This window comes from Canis aureus, chromosome 6 (genome assembly GCF_053574225.1).
Source record: "Canis aureus isolate CA01 chromosome 6, VMU_Caureus_v.1.0, whole genome shotgun sequence".
NCBI lineage: Eukaryota > Metazoa > Chordata > Mammalia > Carnivora > Canidae > Canis > Canis aureus.
In genome coordinates, this window is record NC_135616.1 from 53,038,601 (window position 1) to 53,062,595 (window position 23,995).

The window sequence follows — 23,995 nt, forward strand, 5'->3', positions numbered from 1 at the left end:
AGTGAGGGTTCCAGCATGGAACTGCATGAAGATGCTCACTTTGTATTGGGTCTCCATGGGGGTTCTGATTAGGAATCCTTTCAAAAATATGTCTCAAGAGAGTTAAAGTTAAGATAAGGTGATTCAGAGTTTTGGCTCTCTGGGAAAGTATCTGTCCTGGGGAGGTGCAAGGAACTATGCCAGATGAAGAGTCAAAAGTAGTACAAGTCCCATGAGGAAACCTCAGACTCTTCGGTGTTCTGTCTTTCAAAGAAGAGTCAGCTATCATGAGAGAGATCAACATTGAGCTACCTCTACAGAAAGCTGCTGTAGCTTTACACAGAACTACTGGCTCAGCTTTTGGGTCAAAACTATTAAAAATAATATTACCTCATAAGAGCATTTCATTCTCCAAAAGATGTATGTCCCCAAAATTACATTTGAGGTATTTTCATGCTTTTTCTAAGGTTTAGGACTGATACTCAACTAAGAATAAGTAGTGTTACTTGCCAAGTTAACAGTAAAGAAAAAATATGCACATCAAGAAACCATCGTGTGAAGTTGAAGGTCTGGCAGCTGCAGTGTGCCGATGTACCTGGAGGTGGATGTAGCTGCATAGCTGGGCATCTGTTTGGCAGAGACCTGGTCAGTCTTGACAGTTGCTGGGATTCAGTGCTGGAGGATCCCAGGTATGCTGTTGAGAAGGTGCGGATGTGCTGTTAAACTTGGCTTTTGTCATTGTGATGCGCTAGGCTCAGTCTACATGGCAACAGTGTTGCCAGTGAAATGACCCATGTGCCATTTATCAGGGCACATATTAAAAGGATGCTGTCCTAATTGCAATTGGAGCTTAGTGTAACCAAAGAAACTCAAATGCATGCCACAGTTGTATCTTGCTGCTTTTCATAGGCCTTGCAATAAAAGCTAAACAGTTTTTAGTGGCTTTTGCAATTATACTTCCCTTCAATTTTCCAAAAGTTGCAGGGCCCGAACCACACAAATCCCATTAAAGTAAGTAGTTGTTGTGCAATGTAAGTCCCTTTGAAAACATTCTTCAATGCCCATAAAATGATCAGCGGGCTGCTCTTTAGATCCGCTTGCCTGCCATGTTTTCAACCAAAAGGAAGAAGGCAAGCTTTGATGTGGTGGTTGGTCTCTGCTACTGAAGCTGGCGTTTTATCTTCTTGCATCAGATTTCTTTCCAAATTGATGTGACTCAGGCATACGAAACACATTTTTCTTCAGATTTTATTCCTAAAATATGTTCTTCTGTACCTTTAAATTATATTTGGCTGACCTATTTGGAATCTCCAAGGCTTCTCCCACCATATGCAGAGCAGAAGAGGGTTGGGGTCTTTGGGAGTTAACTGGAGCCTGTCTGGCGAGTGCAAAGCTGCAGTGAGTAAGGGGTCTCATGTGCTGCCTGGTCCTGCCATTTGAGGATGGCCCTCCTCATATTGTCTTCTCCACCCACCCTTCAGTGCAGTTTTGGCAGCCAGATGTGGAGTCCATAGTGAATTCCAGCCCAGAGCCAAGGACAGAGCTATTGTTCCCCTTAACTTGTATTTGAATGCGCAAGGGTCATCCTGCGCATCCCTGAAAAGAAGATTCAGGCTCCTTTTCCTGGAGCAGTGCTCACATGTGTCCTAATATCCCAATCCATCACAGACACATTCTCTGTAGCATCTCTTTCTCACCTGTGTTTCTGCTTCTTTAAACTGTTCCTTTATCTTGGAGCTGCTTTTCTACTAAGGAATAAAAATGAAGGACCAATTCCTGCATTTACAAGGGAATCAGAACCACACAGCTTCTCCCATCTGTAAATCTGAGTACTAACATATTTGAAAAAGAAATGGTGAAAGTTCTTTCTTCTACAAGTAAAGTTTTCCAGTCAAAAAAGATACTGTTAACCTAATTATTTACTGTGGACTGTTAGAAAGCATAATTGGAATTCAGAAATTATTCAGCCCCTTAAAACTTCAGATGAATCACCAAAGTTCTAATTTTCTAGGACTGCTCCTATGCCACAGTACTATCATGACTCTTTCAAGATTTTATTGTCATGTAATTTATCAAGGGACCCATCAGGGGAGCTGGTGGTTTGTAGTGGACAGTTGGTGGGATATGAGTGAACGGTGGAAGATTTCAAAGAACTAAATCTTTTCTATAGGAATAGATGAGTCCACTGAGGTGACAAACATTTGCACAGATAGAACTGAACCATAATTTTTTAAAGTATTTGATTATACACTAAAACATATGCAGGGATCAAGAGACTAAAAGATCAATATGGATAGAAATTATTAGCAAAGTCTTAGAGGAGGTAACATTTGGGATGTGTCACAGAAAACAGAGATTATGAACTGTGTCCTAAAATGAAAGAAAGTGAAGGACTAATATGGTGATGTGGAAAGAAGATGGAAGATGGGGTTTGCTACTGTGCAAAAATCACCCTGCACATTTTTAATTGATGAAGCAGAGACTTATGGAGGCCACTGAAAAAGAAAATTCAAGAACATCTGGATCAAAGTAGCTATTCTAGATGAGAATGTTTACATTTTTTAAAAGACTATTCTGGTAGGAATGACAGCATGTGATACACACAGACCCTCCATCTTAGACCCTCTTTATATAGCTCGTTTGGAAAAACTTGTATTTCCCATAAAATTTCCCCAGGGTAGTTGTTTTTTATTTGTATCTCTGATGCTTCATACAGCATGACTATTGTCATTTGCACTTGAGACTGGAGTGGAATTAGGAGTGCTGGCTTCTAGCTCTGGCTCAGGCATAGCTGGTATTGTGCTTTGGGGAGAAGTCACTTCATTCTTTGAGGTTTCATTTACCTCATCTATAAAATAAGAGGGTGGAATTAGACAATTTCTCTGGCTTCATTTGATGCCAGTGTTTTATGACGCATGATTCCAAGTGAAAATACACCTGTGTTCACAAGGCCATTTTGCTGGTTTTTATTAGAAATCGTGGCCGTAACTATATACTTGCAATTTACTCAATCATCCATGACATACATAAAAATACATAATCATTCATAAAATCCATAAACACCTTGGATTAGAAATATTACAATTTTGATAAAAATACATCCACATCTTCTGGTTATTTTGCAGCTTGGTGACTCCTACCCACTTCAGAATTCCAAAGTATGAGATGCTTCCTGATGTCCAATTGGATATCAGTATTCTTGGACAGCATGTGTTAAAATCAGCCTTCTCCGTAATTGATTTTACAAAAAAGATGACCCGCCTGCAATAATAAAAACACACTGAATTCTCTCCCCTCTATTCAACCAGACTCTAGAATCTGCTAAAAGTGCTTATCACAGGCCCTTCATACGCCCCACATTTGTAAACCTCTGCAATGTTTATGTCTCCTCTCATGCAGCCCAGGAGACTGTGTTGGGTCCCGTCTTCTGTGTTCTTGGAGGAAAACAGAGAGTGCACAATTTGTGGTTAGCAAGCAAAGACAGCCGAGCCCAAGGGCTGCTGCTCAAACTGTCTCAGTTGCCCGCTCATTGTCTCCTCCCATTATACTTGCACTTTGGAGGACATTTGCCAGATCCAGACTCCTTGAACCCCTGTTATTTGTGTGTCTTTTCTCACCTTCAACATGATCCGGACTGGTGTTTTCATTTCTTAAAAACAACAAGAACAGTCACTGGGAAACTTTTGCTGGCCTCGTTTCAGGTCATCATAGCTATTTATTCTGTGTCATAAACTATAATTCTCCATTTCCCTTACTCCCACGTCAGGGGAGCTGGTGGTTTATAGTGGACAGTTGGTGGGATCTGAGTGAACGGTGGAAGATTTCAAAGAACTACCAAGAGACTGTGTAGCAGGTTGTAGTACTGAGAACAAAACATAAAACACTCTTGTTCTTGATCACAGTTTGGCCGTACAATAAGAAAAGGCTCATAAAACAGCATAAAGGCTTTGGAATTTGTGGTTATACCTGAGAAAGACTTTTCTTGAGGGAAGAAAACAAATCATAGGATTGGTTTAATAAAGTGTTTCCTTTATATGAATAAACATAATAGCCTAGGTTCTGTCTAATTGGTCTCAGTCCTGGGCAGGTATGGAATCTATGGATTTTTTTCCAGAGCTCTTCTCTGTTTAATAGGTTCATAAAATGCAGGTTGTAGTGCTATCAAAAAGGCCTGGATGACCTAGAGAGACCTCAGGTCAAGGCAGGTAGAACTCTAGACAAAAAGATTTGGGAAAGGGAGTGAGAACAACATGAAAGCCTCCAAATATTTAAATTGGAAGGAGAACTCAGACGTAAGGCAACTGCTGAGTGTTGTTTGACCCCAGGTGTTTGAATTCTAGTGTGGATGTAATTGTAAATGAATTTTTCTGATAGGTGAATAGTGGTATAACCAGGATATCGGCTGGAATATTCCAGGCTTTGATAGATCCCAGAAATCATGATAATTAAATTGGCTCCATTCTCAGGATGCCACAGACCTGACATTCTTACTAAAAGTGTCATAGCAACTTCTTCAAAGCAATGCTCCTGGTTGAGATGGTCAACTGTGAACACAACACTAAAACTGAAAGAATGAGTGTCAGCACTTTCTTAGCTGGAGGAATGGAATTGGAATCATATGGGATTTTTCAACAAAAATGACAAGAAAAATTTCACATTCAACAAGCACTTACTATATCTGGGTATTTTAAATATCCAGAGGAAACGTCCATTCTAAACTTCTATTCTGGAAAGGCAGTATTCATAAAGAAGGAGTCTCTGATCAAAAGCACTTAGAGGCCTCATTGTCAGGCACTAAGAGATCTGGGCCACGAGCTCCTGGATTTAAGCTGCACTTTGAATCCCCACCCAAATTTGGAACATGCCCTCAATTTGTGATAAGAATAATATTACAGCTCAGGTAGGTATTACTTTTCCTTAGGATAGCTCTACGCCTTGCATGGAGCCCAATGTGGGGCTTGAACTAAGATCAAGACCCAAGCTGAAATCAAGAGTCGGATGCTTAACCAACTGAGCACCAAGGCACCCCCAGTTGCTTTCTTGAGTGTGTTTTGCATTTATAGTTAGAGGGGATCAGAATGCCTCACATGTTTGAAAAAAATGGCTGAGACCTACTCTCTATTGAATGTAGAGCAAGGGACCAAGCCCTGCTTTCCCCTGTCCTCACTCTCATTTCCCCTGTTTTGCTTTGAGCACAGAGTCTGAAGGGAGGGCCATCGGAAGTAGAAGTTCAGTTCATCAGGTAGAGCATGTGTCTTGGGCCTCGGCACTTCCCTGCTCTAAATCTCTGGGCACTGCATGGCCTCTGTAGTGGCTGAGACCTCATGGGGATGGTTTGATGTGGGTGGTAGCACAGTTGGTGTTCCGCTCAGCTTCACACCACCATCATTCCTACCAACACTGACACGGGCAGCAGGACTAGAGCATGCTACCCTCTTACTTCTGTGGGCAGGCTGGATGAGCAGCTTGCCAAGGTGTCTTTGGGGGAACTGAGAGGAAAGCAAGGAGGGGAACTTCACAGGTGAAAACTTGGGTTCATGATTCTCCAAAGGTTCTGGGTAAAAGTGTTTCAGAGACCTTTCAGTACTGTTCCCTGTACTTGTGTTCTCACAGGGCAAGTCCCAGGCCAGTGCTGGCTTGGGCTGATGGTGTCAGAGCACGATCCCTGATCTAGGCTGGGGCCTCTGAAGCATGCCTTAGCAAGAGCATGGAGCCTTGAGCAAATGTAGCTAGGAATGACTTGGTGTTTCCAGGGAAATGCGTGATAAAATAGGAGTCCCTCTAATCAGTTTGAACACATTTTTTCCTCTCTAACTCTGCCTTTGTGTTTATGTGGGTATGTTGAGGAGAAGGAACCAGGAAATAGTTGGTTTCTTTGCTTATGAAACTATAAATGAACATAATATAACATAAAACAAATAAGGTCCAAAGCAATTTACTCGTCTTCCCCTTCTTCTTCCAGAGAACGTGGTTAGGAGTAAAAATTTCCTTTAGCCATCTTTGCAAAAACAAGCCTCAAGAGTCATGCAAGAAATGTCTCCCTATCAACTCAGACCTGCTCCCAGATTTAGAAGCAGCAGCCGGAGATGGGGGGGGTCCTTGGCCTGTGATGTCAAAAGCACCAATGCCCCCATCTGAACACTGAAAGTGACATTTGCTCTAACACTTTATTAAGAATGTGAGCAGAAGAAACAACCTCTTACTGTAGATGTTCAGCAAATGAGTGTAAACGGGGACCCCTGACGTGACTTTCGCTCCTTAGCATCTATTTCTCTTGCTCCAGATGATCAGCTGAACTCTGAGGAGAAGAAGAAGAGAAAGCAGCGGAGGAATAGGACAACCTTCAACAGCAGCCAGCTGCAGGCTCTGGAGCGCGTCTTTGAGAGAACACACTACCCAGACGCCTTCGTGCGAGAGGACCTTGCCCGCCGGGTGAACCTCACCGAGGCCAGAGTGCAGGTAACCCAAGTACCGTATCAGGGGCGTGTCTCTGCAGACTGCTCACAACCACCAGTCATTGGTTTCAGGCAGGTGCTCCTACTAAGAAAGATGACAAAGAGTCAGCATGAGGACAGAATCAGACCCTAACTGGGTTTCTTTGGGCAGCATAGTATTTTTAAAAATCAACTCTAAGCCCTTAGGTGGGCAGAATAGGCCCTGCTACGAGTCTCCCCCCTCGTAGCTACCTGCCCTTGCACATTCCCGGTGCAGACATTGTCCTTCTGAGCATTTGACTCTGCATCTTCCACCCCAGCTTTCGATTTGACCTTTAGGATGGCCACAGAGATGAATTCTCTGCTCCCACCTCAGTTTTCCTTCCCTGACTTTGGGAGTGTACAAACCTGCAAGAAATTTATTATAAATGCATATAATCGTGGACGGGGGTGGGAATGGAAATGAGTACATCAAAGACCTCACATTTGGGAACTGCGTGAAGACCTCCTTCCAGTAGATGGTTTTGTGTTTCTGTGAAGTGAAGAAGGACAAGGGCATATAGGACAGTGTAGAAAGAGAACAGCCTTTCTTTCCAACATTCATGCCATGACACATCAACTTCAATACAGATATCTAGAAACAATACAACCTGGGATGAGTTATAATGATGATAATCATAGAATTAACTAGCACTACTTGAACCCTTATATGCCAAGAGCTCTACATGAGGTAGTCTGTTTAATCATCATGCCAGTTCAGTGAAGTGGATGGTATTCTTCATCTTGCAAATGTGGAAACTGAGGCCCAATGAGTTTCCAGTGTTCTGCCCAGTGTCACATAGCCAGCAAGAAGCTCAGCTGGGATTTGATTGCAGATATGCAAAGTTCACCCTTTTAAGCACTAGAGAGACTTTGGATAAGTAAGAGTCTCTTGGCTCAGTACTTCCTCAAGAAGTGCCTTCCTCTCCCTGCTGAAAGTAGAGAGAGAGATTCATTGTCTTCTATAGAGCTGGTGGTAGGCTGCCATTATGATAGGGGAGGGGTGGATTAGGCCAATCTGTCTTGTCTTCTTGATGAAATTATTTTTTTGTATATTTGTGCTCAGTCTGGACTTGAGGGACTTCTTTCTGCAACTGACAAATCTCTTGGCCAACAGGGACCTAAGCTAGACCCCGTGGGCATTGGGGTGGGAACCATGTCTGTGCCATGAGATGGGGCATACAATAAGGGACACTTGTTGAGTTGATGGAGAGGGGCCTGAAGATCCCTTCAGCCTGTTGAGAAAGTTTGTGGGGGTTCTGCCCATAGGGAAGCAATGACCTCACCTAGAAGTGCTCTGTAGGGGAAAACAAGAGGTCAGCAACAAAAGGGAAAGTTGCCTAGACTCCTAACCCACATGGGTTAGGAGAAAGTGTGAGGCACTCAGCACTGTTTGGCAATCCCTCACGGCTCAGGTGAGAATGACCCACAGGATCTGCAGGGACAAGACTCAGTTTTGCTGTCTGGATTCCGCCATCCAAAGCAAAACCCTGAGGTTTGCCTTCCCACATCCTCTTCTCCCATGCTGCTAACCACAGCTCTCCAAACATGCTCTGGATTTCCACTCTTAAATCCCTTCCTCTCCCTTCAAACCCCCCATATCTTCTATGCCCCAAGTCTGGCCTGCTGCAGTGCAATGAGTAATTTTAGACCAATAACCCACAGTACCTAGAAGCACCACTTTTACCCTGATGATTTGAATTGTAAATACAGATACCTGGACTGGGCAGTGCTGGAATCTTTTTTTTTTTTTTTTTAATGTGAAAGAGCAGTTTGTGAGCTGGTCTTACCCTACATTACAACGATAAACAAATGCTTTCTTATATGTGGAAACTATTTTCTCCTCGTTTCTCACCCTACTATGTTCTAATCCCTCGGACCTGTGGACATTTTGTATGTGAGCAGGACAGAGTTCTCCCTCCACAACTCTATTCCTCCTCCATGAAGTTCACCTTCCCCTAGTCTGCATTGCTCTCTTCTGGCCCTGGCCTTCTTTATGGCATTTATCACAACAGGACACCTATTATATTGAGTTGTATGTGAGCCAACTTCCCCAACTAGAATCCTCTTGGATGGAGGCCATATCTTATCATTTTTGCAAAGTTCATTTTTTTTCCTCTCTTTCTTTTTCCTCTCCTTTCTTGCCTCTCACCCCCAAACATCTATCAAGCATCTATTAGACTCTTGGAACTTTTCTGATTTACTGGGGGTGAGTAAGACACTGGCCCTCTCCTTAAGGGTATTGTAGACTGGAGGCAGAGAAGATGGATGCACCTGCCATACTGTTATGATATAGTAAGATGATTCCTACACTAAAGGAATATATGAGAATTGGCGATAGACCAGAGGCGGGAATATGCCCAGGGAAAAGGGGAGAAAATACACATATATTAAGCACCCATTCTGTGCCAACTCTCATGACAGCCCTGTGAGTATTAGTTTCTCCATGTGGTTAGGAGACAAAGGATCAGAGGCATTAAATAACTATTCAATGACAAATTTTTTAAGTAGTGGGGCCAGTATTTCAATCCAACTCTGTTAGACTTTAAAGTCACGTTCTTTCCACTACAACTCTTTACAGAGGAGGCAATATTAAAGTCCAATATTGACAAGCAAGTCTTTGAACACCTGAGCGGAGAGCGGGGGGAGTGGGAGACTACCACAGGCAGAGGGAACATTCGGTGTGAGTACGAAAGGGGGGAATAACTGAATACATCTGGTAGTCTCGAGCCCACGGGAGGAGCTGAAGTGATGGAGGGCCAGTGCATGAGGTCCAAGTGATGCAGAATGTGGCTGGGTTGGTGGACCAAGAACTAATTCCTGAACAGCCTGTGTTCTATGGTAAGAAGTTTTGACTTTATCCTGTGAGTGATGGAGAGCCAGTGGATGATATACAGCAGGTGTGAACATGATCCCTTTGAATTTAAAATGATAAATGTAATAGTAATGCCAGGAACATGTGAGAAACAAAAGAGCTGGGCATGTGTGAAGCCTGAAATCGAGGTCCAAACTCTCCTTTCCTGTTTTCTGCCTGGGCCCTTCCATGGACTCAACTCCAAGGGGTACCAGCCTCATGGTATTTTATACCAATGTTGCTCCCAGGAGTCCTGCAACTATCCTCAACTCCAAACCATACAATTCCTTTCTCCCATGCCTTGTTATGCATTTCTGTAATTGTACCTAAAAGACTTGTTCTGTAGTTTTTCAAACTTACATGTCTGTCTTCTTTTAATAGACTGTGAGCTGCTTATGAAGAAAGACTAAGTCTCATCTCTCTATTCCTGGCAATTAGCACAGTCTGGAACAGGACAGGGACCCCATAAAGATTTCTTGAATGAGTAAACGATAGTATAAAATTCCATGGCATTTTGGAAGACTTGTATGACCATGAGTCAGATGTCCTTGAGCACAGAAACTCAGCCATTTATTATTTGAGTGAACTTCCAGATTACTTAATCTCATCAAACCTTGTTTCTTCAACTCTGAAATAGAACAAATAAAACCTAATGTATGGAATGGCCATGACAAGTAGAAGTAATAATGTATGCAATGTGCTTATGGGAGTTCCTGGCCCTAGTAGCACTTGATAAATGCTATATGTGTTATGAGCTATAGCTGACACGGTCTCTAGCTGCTCTTCCCTGTTATCTCTTTGCTCTTCCCCTGGTGCTCCTTGCATCTTCCAAATGAGCCACTTGCTTTGTCAATTCTTGCCGCAGGCACCATTTGTGAGATGAGGAATTTTCTTTTAATGTGTGATAAGTTTTTTGAAAGTAGATGATATTTTCACCTTTTGAAGAATTTTGAAAAACAAACAAACAAAAACATTTTAAGTCATGGTATCCATGGCAGAAGTCTAATAAGGTTTCTCTCTTTTCCTTGATGACAAAACAACAGGATCTTAACCCATATTTTGCTGCTCTGTGGGTTAGTGGTGGATCTCATCTCTGGAGGCATGATTATGGAAGTCCCTCTAGGTTCTGTTTCATAGTCTTCTCTGCTGATAGAATAACTCACTACTGTGGCCCAGCAGGGAAGGACTGTGGCATCTTTGTATTGTTGTGGGAAGAATTCTGTACCTGCATCTTCCTTGGGGAGGGGTTATACAGTAACATTGGCCAGGGCATTGTTTCTTATTTGTGTAACCTCTTCATCTTTGTTTTCCTCTTCCTCCTTGTGCCCTGCTGCCCTCCTGACACTCTTCCAGGTGTGGTTTCAGAACCGAAGAGCCAAATTCCGCAGGAATGAGAGAGCCATGCTGGCCAATAAAAACGCTTCCCTCCTCAAATCCTACTCAGGGGACGTGACTGCTGTGGAGCAGCCCATCGTACCTCGTCCTGCTCCACGACCCACCGATTATCTCTCCTGGGGGACGGCCTCTCCGTACAGGTGAATGACTGGCCCAACCCCCTTGCTCCACTTCCACACGTTTCTCAGCGGTCGGTCACATTCAAAGCTGCTGGTGCAGCTGGCTGACATTTCTTACTGGGTTAACCTCTTCAGAGACATTCAACTTGCTGACACCCCCAGATTTTCACGGGAGATCACTAGTTGCCCCAGGAGCAGGGTTTGGGGCAGAAGATAGAGGGCAGGCCATCAGCAATCTTCTCTTGGACTCAGGAACTCTTGCAAAGGTTTCAAAGATGGGGAAGAATCTAAAAGAAAAGATCATTAAGCTATGTCCCAAGTCCCTCTTGCAACCATTCAGGACAAAACTTGACTCCATTTCCAAATTTAAGATAGATGTGTTTCGTCATGCTCAAGTAGAAATTTAACTTGTAAGGCTCCAAGTGTAAGCTTGAAGGCAAACTTTACAGTAAAACTGATTTTGAATTAAAAGAAGAAAAGGAAGGAAAGATAAAGGAAGGGAAGAAGGAAGGAGAGAGAGACAGACAGACAGACAGAGAGGGAAGGAAGGGAAATCCACGACCATTCTGATCACGCTCATGGCCACAGTCCATTATTAGCAGGTGGGGATGTCTTATGATCCAAAAATACCTTCCTGTTCTATTGTAAATTCTTACCTATGCATCTGAAGTTCTTTGGGGTCAGTTTGTCTGTGCGGGGCATTTAAAATATAAAAGCAATGTATAATTTACACAAAATTTTTATATTAAAAGGTGAAGAATTTTAAAGAAGCAAATAACAGAGTACTATTTCAATATCTTGGAGAGGCTTTTAATCTCCATTTATTATGATGTTCAGATAATACAAGTTAATGTCCAGGGGAAGCTGAGACCCAAGTGCCTAAAGCATCCTCATTGTTCGAAAGTGCCTTTCTTTGAACCTAAACCTGAGTACTCTTAGAAACCAGGTCAAGGCTGTGTGCTCTCTCTGGCCAATCACAGTGGAGGAAGTATTCACAGATTCATTTATTATGCTTTTATTTGCCTTTTTTATTGCTAAAGTTAATTAATGCTTTAAGGAAAGGTCTAAAACTAATTATAGGAGATTATCTTCCAGCTAAAGCTGAACTCCTAATGTGAAATACCACATTTGTAAAATGCAAATATTTTACAGAAATTGATGGTTTTAATCAAAACATAAGGCCTCACCTAAATGTTCTTTCTGTTCCAAATCAATTCCTTGAAAGAAATGCCATGAATGTACTTGGATTTTTTCTTTTAAATCCCCCATTGTGAAATTAGCCTGAATTACATTGGTTTTGGTACTTAGAGACCCCATGCCTGAGAAATTGGAAATTTCTATAGCTCTCAGATATAGTAAGCCTCGCTGATTTCAAAAGATCAGTCCTATCTAAATATCTAATTTAAAATTTAGACTCTTTTCCCATAGGACTTACCAAAAACACATTTTGGAGACCATTGTGAAATCACATATTCTTTAATATTTTCAATACGTAGAAGACTGCTCTGTTTCTCGATAAATATTGGTAGCTCACAGACTCACTAAATGGCTTGGGAAATGGATGTGGTTCAAAGCTTGATGTTTCAAGGTCTCTGGTTTGAATTTGGTCATGACCAGAAAGTATTGCTCCTTTTCCTGCCTGGGTCCCAATTAGGAACTTTTCACACCAGCTCTAAACCATCCAGATGGCTGCCACATAGTCTTTACCAGTGGAAGCCTGAGGGCGGTACAGTGTGTGGGTAGGGCTGAAATCCTCCCTGATTAATATTGGATCAGACTGCCTGCATCTCAGCGAAAGGTGAAGCCCTGGTGCCTGCATCACACATATTTTGTATGTGTGAATCTAACTGTAATTATTAACATGCAGTTTATGTGTGCCTTTTTTTGGAAATGTTCTATTTTATTTTGAAAGATTATGTAGAAATACTAGATACTTTAAAAAAATTCATAATGCCACCATCTTGACATAACTAGTTTGTTTATTTTTGCAATTAGAGTTCAGTATTTTATATAGTGTAGCTTTAGTGTACATATTTTGTATTCTGCTGTTTTCATTTAAAAGTCATATAAACTAGTGCTTTTTATGCATTTCATGGTATATACTTTTATATAATTTTTTCTCTTAGATACAGAGTTTGTAAAAAAAATAATTAAAAGTCACATAGAATCTGATTGTTCATATTCTGTATGAGGAATAAATTAATCTCCAGATAGAAGTAGAAGAATGATGGTTTAAAGCAGTAATTTAATCAATATCAATGTTTTTGACCCAATGTTTACTGAAGTGTTTATATTTTGGTTAATTTCTAAAAGTGGCAAGCTCTTCTGTTACCCGGAGATTTTTCTGCTATGTTTAGAACCAGAATACATTACGGTTTCACATTTTGAAGCTTGGTAGGAAACATGTCTTGTTTAGGAAACATAAAAGAGAAACAAGTGATGAAAAGCAAAGGAAATGATAGACCTTCTGTGTTATAAAAAAAAAAAAATAACTGGCTATTTCTTTTGGTACATTGATGTCAAGTTAGTTATCTCACATGTGACATTCATTAAAAGGCATTTCTTTTGGTTAATCCTTGGAACGCTCCTGTGTGCTAGCTCCGTCCTTGCTCTGGTTTCAAAGAAGAAACTGAACACTAAGCCTTCAGCAAGCAGAATGAGACCCAGTGCTCGTGATCCTTGTTTCTGTTCAGCAATTAGGCCACATCACCATATTTTCATTCAAATTAAACTTGCATTCCATTGAACATAGTAAAAAGTGTAAGACTTGGAACCTATGTAAACATGCCCTTTGGATTCACTGTCTATCTCAGATCAGTGAAGCACGCCTGTGGCTAAGAGTCACCTTCTGGGGTGTTTCACCCCCTGGGATGACTGATGTGGCTTGGTCATACAACCCAGGGACAGTGAGCAAACAGTTTTGCCAGAGAGGACAGTTTGCTGACTTCCACAGCTCTCCCCTGGAAGAGGAGAGGAGGAAACCAAGACTCAAAGCAATTGTTTGCATATGGTCAGAATTATGAGATGGGATATTAGCCAACACATTTTTTGCTGGGTGTCTTTTATATCCAGAGTGGTGGCTGTATAATTTATCATTCAAGCTGGAACACGTTTAAGAGTGAAAGGGGGGTGCTATTAATAATGACACCAGAACAACAGGCGTAACTGGGGACATATGGTTCATCCTGTTTATAGCATGACATGGCCTCGTCTGTTCCCTTGAGCATCTTGTAGGTGATGACGTCAGGCAGGCAACTGAGTCACCAGGAGGAGTAAACATTCTCTCACAGACACTACTGTCCTGGCAGGTGCCCTCTTCATCTACCCATAGCCAGTTGAGGGAAGCTCGTTTCTGGCACATATGCCCATTGCTTAGCTCAACTGTTTTCCATAGACAAAGGAGAACACGCACAGCACCAGAGGTATTAAGACTCACGGATCTTGTGGTGCTTTGCCTCTTGGGGAGTGGTGATCAACCAAATCCCAGGCTTTTAACTGTTATTCTAGATGAAGTAGTCAAGAAGCCTCTCCCTAGAGACATCCGTTCCTATGGGAGCTAGGAAATGGCCTGGATCTGCACTGTTGGTCTGCAGTGCCAATTCCAGAGGGAGGACTGGGCTTCAAAGAAAACTAGTGACAGGCAAAAGAGCAGCCAGCTGTCCTTGTCCACAGCTCCCCTCCCCATCCTTCTCCTCCTCCCCCATTTGATCGTGGTCACGGTGCTGCCTGACATCCACTGAACGCATTTGGCTCATTTCTCCCTTTCACGCTTTCAAAAATAGATCCTCGTCCCTCCCAAGATGTTGTTTACACGAGGGGCTTCATAACGGATTCTAACGGAAGACACTGAAAAGGTAACTTGTCAGAGGGGGAAGAGGGTGGCTGCTGGGGGTAGGGTTTAAGTGGGAATTAAGTGTGTTCAAGAAAGCGGGTCTTGCAGTTTTAGTGATGCCAGTAGTGAAATCCTCAAGTGGGGAATACTCTGGGAAATCGGATCTGCAAGCATATGTGCCCATAAAGTTAAGGGTAGTATGATACCCTAAGGTAGAGCAGGACTCCTCAGAGATTACTGAGCATGTGAATCACTTGGGATTGTGTTGCAATGCAGACTCATTCTGTAAGTCTGGAGCAGGACTTGGGGTCTGCATTTTTAAGTTGCTTCCCTGTGATGCTGACGCTACTGACACTCAGGATTACATGACTGTAGGACATAGGGCAGGGGTCAGAAGAACTGTGTTCTTGTCCTGGCTCCTGCTGCTTCCCAGGCTGGTTGGAGCATCAATCTCTTATGTAGCCTTGCATCTAAGGTTGAATTAGCAATGTTTCCCCACTACATATCTCACAGGGGCATTTGATTCCAGGCAGTCAATGTGCATTTCAAAAAAAAAAAAAAAGATAGGAAAGTTCTAGAGAAAAGAGAAAGATGCAAGTCTCCGTGTATAAAAACATTTCTAGAAAGAAAAGTTAAATATAGCAGAAGGATCACTGAAACTACAGTGTAAACTGGAATGTGGTCCAAGTGGATCTACTTTAAAAGCTAAACTGCATTTGAAAAATCGACTTCTGCATTTGAAAAACAGAAGTCAGAAATACTTATTTACTTCATGAAAGATCACTTCCAAAAGGATTTATGGAGTCTCTCTTTACAAGTAAATGTGCAGAGGAAAACTGAGATGGGGTTGTCTTAGATGAAGCAGAAATACCTCTGTTCTCACAGGGACAAAAGAACAATCCAGAAAGATGGTCTCCAACCTCTGCACATCACAGGCAGAGTCGCAAAAGCCTTAACAGCCTTTGGAAAAATCCCAAGCTGGTGAAACCGTAGGATCTCAGGATGACACAGACTCTCGGACTGACAGATTTGTCTTTGGGGGGAAATTTTCAACAGCTTGTCATCATTTGTCCAAGAGGGCCAAAGAGAAAACAAAGTTAGAGTTGAAAACTGAGGCAGGCATTATTTTTCCTGAGTGTTCCTCGATTGTTTTGTGATTTGTGGGACATACACCACGGGTGATTCGAAAACAGAGCGGCAGATGCCCATAAGTTTCTTGGCTTTAAATTCATACCGTATATAGAATTTTCCATGCTTCCTTGGAGTTTGGCAGTCATCTGAACATGTTCCTCCTCCCGACAACCTTCCGGGTAGGTTGAAATGATCAAAAATGATTTGTCCCCAGTGCAAATGGAACTCGAACCCTGCCGGTGGTTAGCATTCTGCTGTCTGTGGCTAAGCTCCATCTGTTAAGAATCTCCAAATAAGGAGATGGAAAAATTTCAAGCTTACTTAAATGTGTCAGCTCTGTACAAGTCCCCGTGCAGAGCTGCTGAATCAACAGATGGGATACAAGCTTTTCTTTTCCATCTCCAATTCCTCAATGCACTTTATTTGGCAGTGCAGTTTCTCGGACACAGACATTCTTAAAAACTCAAGAGAAATGATGCTTTTGCCAAATCCAATAAACCCAGTCCCTGAACTCATCTCATGTCTGCCTCCTGTTAGAGGAGCAGGTGGTTCTCAGAAGGCAGGACCAATGGGCAGGATCTCTTAGTGTTGGTAAGCAGGCTCTTGGCGTTATCCTGTGCTTAATTGATACAAATCACTTAGTTTCTGTTTCACGTTCTGATCTTGGTAAGCTTAATCCTGTGTAGGAATGAGTGGTCATTTTGCATTCTGAATGGCCCTAGAAAATTGGCCGAAAACAGCTAATCAATCCTCCTTGGTTTCATCTTGTAAGAAAATGTTTCAAGGTTCTCTCTCCTTTCCTAACACAGACCTTCATAAGCTTTGGTGCCATGGAAAACAGGTGGTCACAAACAATCTTTCGCATTGGCAGCCAGTCAAGGCTCTCTTGCATCTGTTGTCACTTTAGGAAATGGGTCCTCTCCAACTTTTCATGCTGTTTTTAAAGCATGACTAAGCTGCTCTAGAGTACCCACTCATTAATCCTGCCTTCTCTGACCTGTCACAAGTCTTGCTTGTCACTGGTATGTCAAAGGACTGCTCACTGCATGCCTCTATCGCTCTTTTAGTGCAAGCTGAGAAACTAGAACCATGTCCAACTACCAGAAGGAGCACAAACTCATAATTCTTTAGTATGTGCACAAAATATCCCTATGGTCTCTACTTGCAGGGTTATATATTGTAAACATTGGTTAAGAGGCTATGAAGTAAGACTGGCTCTGTTCTTTTATCCTACTTCTTATCGCTATGCAATGTGCTGGAGTAAGTTAGATCCATTTTTGAAAATGTATAACTTTCCTAAACATTTATCAGGTGAAAATGTTATCATTTAATAAGCTCCTAGAGAATTGCAAAACTCACTCATTAAGATCGGCTGCTTTTTTAATCTTTATGTCCCATTAACTTGAGCGCTACCTATAAGGCATTGTCACAGTGTCACTAATGCAGTGGTGTTCTTATGATGGCACCACAGTACAATTGGACAAGGATTCTTTCTCAACTCTAGAAACTCAGGCTACCATTTAAGGGAGAGTGTCCCAGTGAAAATCCAATTTTCTGTGCAGTATATAACTAATTTACATTGATTTGGGTTTGAGATGGAAAATGGATCAACATTTATCTCATTTGAGATATCTGTTCTGCACTAAAGGGAGAATCTCAGGATCTCCAAGAGACGTGTTACCATATGAATAACAGACTAGAATATCAGATGAAGTTAGTAAACTATGAGGTAACTATAGCAAAAAAAAGTCTATATAATAGATAATATTGAAGTCACAATTAGAGTAGACATTTCTAGAAAACAGCGATACTGTCTTCAGTAAATGAAAATAATACCCCAAGGTTACATTCCCCTTTGTCTACTATGGAAAATGGACTATCAAAAAAACGAGGAATCTCTATTAAGTAGATTTTGCTTGTTTAAAGTCTCAAAGACTTGACCCCTTGGAAAATTAGGTCAAGTACTTAAAAGAGTACTCCATGACACTCTATAGTTTACCATCAGATAATTTTTTTTCTTTATGCTCTCTCATAAAGTTTTAGCCTTCTGTTTCCAGAAGCTATTCAATTTTACTCCCAGTGTTTAACAAATAATACAGAGAACTCACCATTTCAGCTTCTCTCTTATGCATTTTAAATGGTACTATGTACCATATTCAGAACTTAATTCTCTCAAGAAAACTGGTTGAGAAAAGCTGACCTGGTTTATTTCATAATCTATAACTTAGGAACATTTCCTAAATCCAAATGTCTCTTTTCTTAACTATTTACATCTTTGATTTTATTGAGATCTTAGATTTCAGTATATCCTAGCAATTTCTTCAGTGTAGGATTTATAGGTTTGCATATATTTCTGATAGTTTCTTGAATGGAAGCAAGTAATTCATATAGGAATTAAATGGTGATATGTATATGGGTTTTGAAAATAAATGACTTTTTTTTATATATTACCAAAAACAGAACAAAACAAACGGACAAAAACCTTGTCCCATTTTAAAAGATTGTTCTGATCCTTTATCTCACTCCTAATTAAAACTTACCTTAACTGGGGACTCTTTTTCTTCCTCTTTTGGTAGACAGTGGTAGAAGTGATAGTCCATTGTATAAATCTAATTTGCACTAATATTTGTTCATTTTTTACTACCAAAAGATATTTTGATGGGTCAAGAATATGTAGTCATCAGCCCCTGCTTTTGTCCTAGCCCTTTGATTTTGCTCATTCTGTTAAGAGACCAAAATTAATACAAAGGACTACTTCCTAAGGATGAAAGCATATTGATAAAACATTTTTAAAAAAATCATTACTCACAACAGGATGACAGAGATCAATGACACTGAGCAGGAACCCATTTAATCATACTAGATATTTCTCAGTTATCTATTCAATAAATGCTTTCTTGAATGTCAAATACGTGCCAGATATGATGTTAGCTATACCTGGGGATATGGTGGTGAACAGGGTCAGGTGTGGTGTCTGATCTATGACCTTTAGTCGAGGAATTGAAATAAGTGCTAAATGGAAAATTACAGGGTGCCCTATGAGAACCTAACTTTGCATAGATGGTTAAGAGCATCTATCCAGAAATGGGTAAGAGTGAAGCGGGCAAAAATAAAATGGAAGAACATAGGATTCTCTTGGAACCCTTCTTCCTCCTTCTGCCTTAAGACACACACACAGGCACACTCACACCAGTGCTATAAGGTTTTAAATTAAGGATGTGTATTTCTGGAAAGACCTAGTGATCTGGGACTAATTACATTTCATTAACCTAATTTTCCTGGGTTAATTGCTAGTAACTGAGCTGAAATAGGCTATTGTGAGTCTTGACTATAAGTCTCGACTCTGTGGTCTCCCAAATAAGGATTCATGACACAGGCTCTCTATTTGTAGAGTAGCTTTAGTTTTCTCTCTTTCTAGTCTGTCACTTGATCCCCAGAACCACAAACTCCTGTGTGGCTGGTAAAATTGCACTGGAATGCAGGCAACAGCGGAGCACATGTCATTCCATTTAGAAGTCTATCTCATTTCAGGCCTCAGTTGAAAGGGATTTTGCTAATCTTAGAAACAACTAGAAACATTTTCATTTAATTAAAATGGGTTCCCTTTTAACTGTTTAGTAGACAGTAATGAATAATTTGCATCCAAGTCTAAGAGACTATTACTTTTTCCTTTAAAAGAAATTCATGGATTTGATTAACAGAAAACCACCAAATGCCCATTTCTGTCTGGCCGCATTTCTAGGTCTTAATTACAATCTCTGACAATGAAAAACAACTTCAGATTTTTTCTCAGGAGTAAGGACAAAAAGAAACGGTTACCTCTGAGGTCTGAAATCCTGAAACTGGCTGGAGCGTTTGGTAGTTTATCTAAGGGATTTAAACATTTCCCAAATAAGTGAACCCAAAAGGCATCTTGAGCTGCTCAAGTACTTTTGAGAAGAAGCTATAAACTCAAGGCCAGTCGGGATAGGAAGCTCTGGATTTGGCAGTACTTAGTGCTACCAACCATTGAATCAAGAATGAGTTGCTCAACTGGTTCTCAAGTACCCTATTGAGTATGGTATCCATTGATCACCTAAAATGTGTTAGACTTAAAGTCAGCTATTTAGTGTGAAGAGGGCAAAATGCCGTTTCCTTTTCAAATTCCTGCTTCTCTTGCTCACTGCTCCCACAGGCTGGTGATGGAGGCAGGAAGAGAGATTAAATAGTGTTTCAGTTGGTCGGCTGATGAAACATCCTGCTATTCAACATAAGCAGCTTTCTTCTCTCACCCTAGAAATAAATTATTATTCACTGTGTCCAACACAGCAAACACCTCTGCCCGCCCTGTATCACTCTCCCGTGCTTTCCCCTGTCCTTCCAAGCACTGCCATCTTTTCCCAAGTGCCTTAGACCAGTGGAGATCTGGGGCTGAAAGGGACCTCAGAGGTCATCCATCCAACCCACCTGCCCCTACCTGCCCCGTGCTGAGAGTTGCATCCATCTGGGGCACAGACTTGCAGCTTTGTGAAACTAATGCCTGTTATTCTCCCTGCTTTCTCCTTTGTCCCTACAGCGCCATGGCTACTTATTCTGCCACATGTGCCAACAATAGCCCTGCACAGGGCATCAACATGGCCAACAGCATTGCCAACCTGAGACTGAAGGCCAAGGAATATAGTTTACAGAGGAACCAGGTGCCAACAGTCAACTGAGGAAAAAAAAAAATTAAACAGGCCTAAGAAGAAATCAAAAACCATAAGACACCTATCCTGCTCTGTCATTTCTTCATCTGCTGGAAAAAAATAAATAAATAAAAACAAACAAACAAAAAACCTGAACTAAAAATATTGGGACCATGGCAGAGAAAAGCAGGAGAGGAGCAAAATGAAAATTAGTTAACCAATGTTTCTCCTCCCTCTGGGATACCACCACCAGTTGTTTCTGTGTGTTAATTTTGTTTTTTTTCTTCTATTCATGCGCTTTGCTTTAATGTACTCCAAGCTTCTTCAGTTAGGTTCAGCCCACCCACCCCCATGATCGTATGGGTTTTAAAAAACCTACAGCAGCCAAAGAAACCATATATATATATATATATATATATATATATATATATATTCAGAATAATTGTCTAATGTCTCTCAGTGACCTGTTTGAACCTCAGTGCCTTGCCCGATCCTTCTTCCCAATTCTCCGTATAGAAGCTCTAGGAACTTCTGAAAAGCCAAAGTCTTTCTGAAGAATCTGTGCCAGACATGATTTCCTGTCTCACTGTCTCCATGTCTGTTGGTCATGGTAAGGTTTTTCCATCAGCTACTGTTAAAAAAAGCAATTGTGTACAACATCTGGTGACTGGGTTGTCTAATCCAATGTGATTGGCTGTGTCTGGCTAATTCTAAGCTCTAAGCTGTAGATCTAAGCTCTTCATATAAACTATAGATTTAAGCTCTAAGCTGTAGATGATAATATTACCATCACCACCACCCCTCACCCCCATCCAACCAATCTGCCATCTTAAGTTAAAGATGTTTGTTGTTTTTGAATGATTTGCTGTCACGGGCTATTTGACAGAAGAAATATATTTCACTTGAGAGAGGGAGAGAAATTTCTTTAGGAAAACAAAGACTGAGTTGTGAAAGGCATGGCCTACATCTCTTTAGTGCCTTAAGGATAGTCAGATGCACACTTATATATATACTGTATATATTTATATATTTTATATATATATATATAAAATATTCTTGCAAGCTTGAGTTTGCAGTTTCTCAAACACTACAAAAAGCAAATTTCACAGCATCACCACTGCCCTTAATCTCTAGTGATGAGATGTTTTTAGGGATTTTGTTTCCTTTCTTTCTCAACACAAAATTCTCATTAAGGCCACAGAGCAATTAATAGGACATCTATTTGAGAACAGGTCTCATTTTCACATTTGGACTTTAAATAAATTGGAACCTATTTGAGGCTGTAAAAATGTTCTTGAGTTTGGAGACTGAGCTCTGGTGGAATGGGAATATATCGTGACACATTATAGGAATTACACTTAGAGGAGGGAAAACCATGTCGTCATCTGCCCCTCCTCCACTTAACAGAAATCTGAAAGACACGTGTTTAAAGGGAATACTTAAAGTCTTGTCTAAATTCCAAAAATTTAAAAGGCAACTGTGGGCTATTCTAATATTTTGAAATAAAGTTTAGTACCTAGGGCTGTGAGCCAGGACTGACCTGTCTTTGTTTCTTTCTTTTTGTCTCCAGCTGTGCTTTTGTAACTTGTCAGGTGGACTAGACCAAACCACACCACCATGCTGTGCCTCAGTTTACCTTTTTGTAAAATGGGTTTAACAATACTTACCTACCTCACAGGGGTGTTGTGAGGCTCTATTCATTTGCTCCTTCATTCTTTACCTGTATTCTCTGTTTGTGCAGCACTTTGTAGCCATGGGAGGAAAGGGACTATAAAAGAATACAACATTAATGGAAGGATACGTTACCTGGAGGCCTTGTTTTCTAGCAAGGAAATGTTACCTTGCTGTAAATACTTATAGCCTTGTATTTGGAAATGAGAAATAGGTTTATATTAACAGACTTCTCAAAAATCACATCACTTGACCAAAGAATAATTTAAGATACACAGAACAGACTATTTTTGACATATTTTTATCCTGTCCAGGTTGGTTCTAAGAACTTAATTATCAGTAATTAAAAAGCTTTAGATTGATTTTGGCCAAATATGCCAACTCTGAGTGACAGGCAAGGACTGTTGAGTTTAAGATGCACTTTCAGCACACCTGTGTTCCCCCCCCTTGGCCTATCAAGTTGAGCTAACGGTGGTATTTTTTCAGCCAAACAGCCACCATTCTGAAAATATATTTTAAATGTTGAATCTGTACTTCTTTTAATAACAAGAAGAAAGCCCATCTTATGCATTTTGCTTTCATCCACTGATTCTCTCTTCTTTTAACATACTATTAAAATATTTCTTACCAATGTTTTATGTAGGCTGGCTGAACACCACATATTACTTGCTTCCTAAGGAGTCCTTTGACTAATTCTTTTGTCCTACTAGCTGCTGTGGATTATCCAGATTCAAAGGAACAGTGTAGTCTAACAGATTAAAATGTTCTTCATAAAATGAGTGCAATCTAAGGAATTGATGAACTTTTGGAGTTTGGACTTCCAGGAATAGCTAAAAGTGAGTTTGGGTTATGGTACAGGGAACAGAAATCATACATGACAAGATGTTGCTAGGAAGGAGGAATTTTCAAAGATGGAGGAAAGGGATAGAAGGTCATATAAAACAAAATCATTTGAAGCTTTCATCCTGACATCCGTTTTCAGTAGTGAACAGAAAAGACTGAACCCAAAACCTAAGCACTACATGAAACTGGGCAATTTTGTCACAGATGCATGGGAAGCAATGTCTGGGAAAATCAGAGAGTAGCCAGCGCTGGTCAGCCATAGGAATTTTCATTGCTAAACAACACCACAAACATTTATTATCTAAGCACCTGATCAAATATACACATGAGACAAGCACTCAGTATTGTTCATTTATTATTGATTTTTTTAAAGTAGAAGTTTGATATATGATTTAGAGGAATAGACTTTTGGCTTCTATGCCAAGTCTCAACAGAGGGCCTCAGGCCAACAAAGTTCCAAGGCATATCCCCTATTCCTCACCTTCATTATACCCAGATGCAGATGAATACATGCAAACTGTCTGTCACCCCAATCCCTCCCCAAATAAGATGCTGATTTGTAGGATACTTGCAGGTTAAGTCAAACCAGAAGAGGTAATTGAATAAAAAAGGGAATGACACTTAGGGTATAAAGATCTCATAAGAAATGTAATATGTAAATTATATCTTGCTTTATGATGTAAAATATACATTGTTTGCGTTAGAATAGAAATGATTCCTTTTCAATAAAAAGAAGGATACTACTATGCGGTCTTTTGTTATACACATTTGAGTCTGCTGATTCTTTTCTCTTTGAACTTCAAAAATAGATCTGCTAGGACCTAAGGGTACATGCAGAAAAGAGTGAAAGTAAGAGGGATTTGTGAATAGAACTTTTATTGGAGTGGGATAGTATTTTCTAAAAAGGAAAGTAATCCATGCCTCAAAAGCAAAGACAATGGTAGGAGGTAGAGGGGGCATTTATTGGTATAACGGGTACACATAAAGTGGAACTTTTATGAGAATTTAGTTATTTTTTTACCCACATCTTTAAC

The 23,995-nt window shown here is 40.7% G+C and overlaps 1 protein-coding gene across 2 annotated transcripts in view; it reads left to right on the plus strand.

Moving 5' to 3' along the window:
* Positions 1 to 23,707, plus strand: part of PRRX1 (paired related homeobox 1) — a 72,932-nt gene extending 49,225 nt beyond the window's left edge. The window contains exons 2-5 of one of the 2 annotated variants that reach the window (XM_077901622.1): positions 6,263 to 6,438; positions 10,660 to 10,841; positions 14,603 to 14,674; positions 20,339 to 20,524. In XM_077901622.1, coding sequence (XP_077757748.1) covers positions 6,263 to 6,438; positions 10,660 to 10,841; positions 14,603 to 14,657 — 413 coding nt within the window. In that variant the 3' untranslated portion in view covers positions 14,658 to 14,674; positions 20,339 to 20,524. Of the gene's footprint in view, positions 1 to 6,262; positions 6,439 to 10,659; positions 10,842 to 14,602; positions 14,675 to 20,338 lie in introns of both variants that reach the window. The other variant, XM_077901621.1, reaches the window with a different exon arrangement.
* The last annotated feature ends 288 nt before the right edge of the window (positions 23,708 to 23,995 follow it).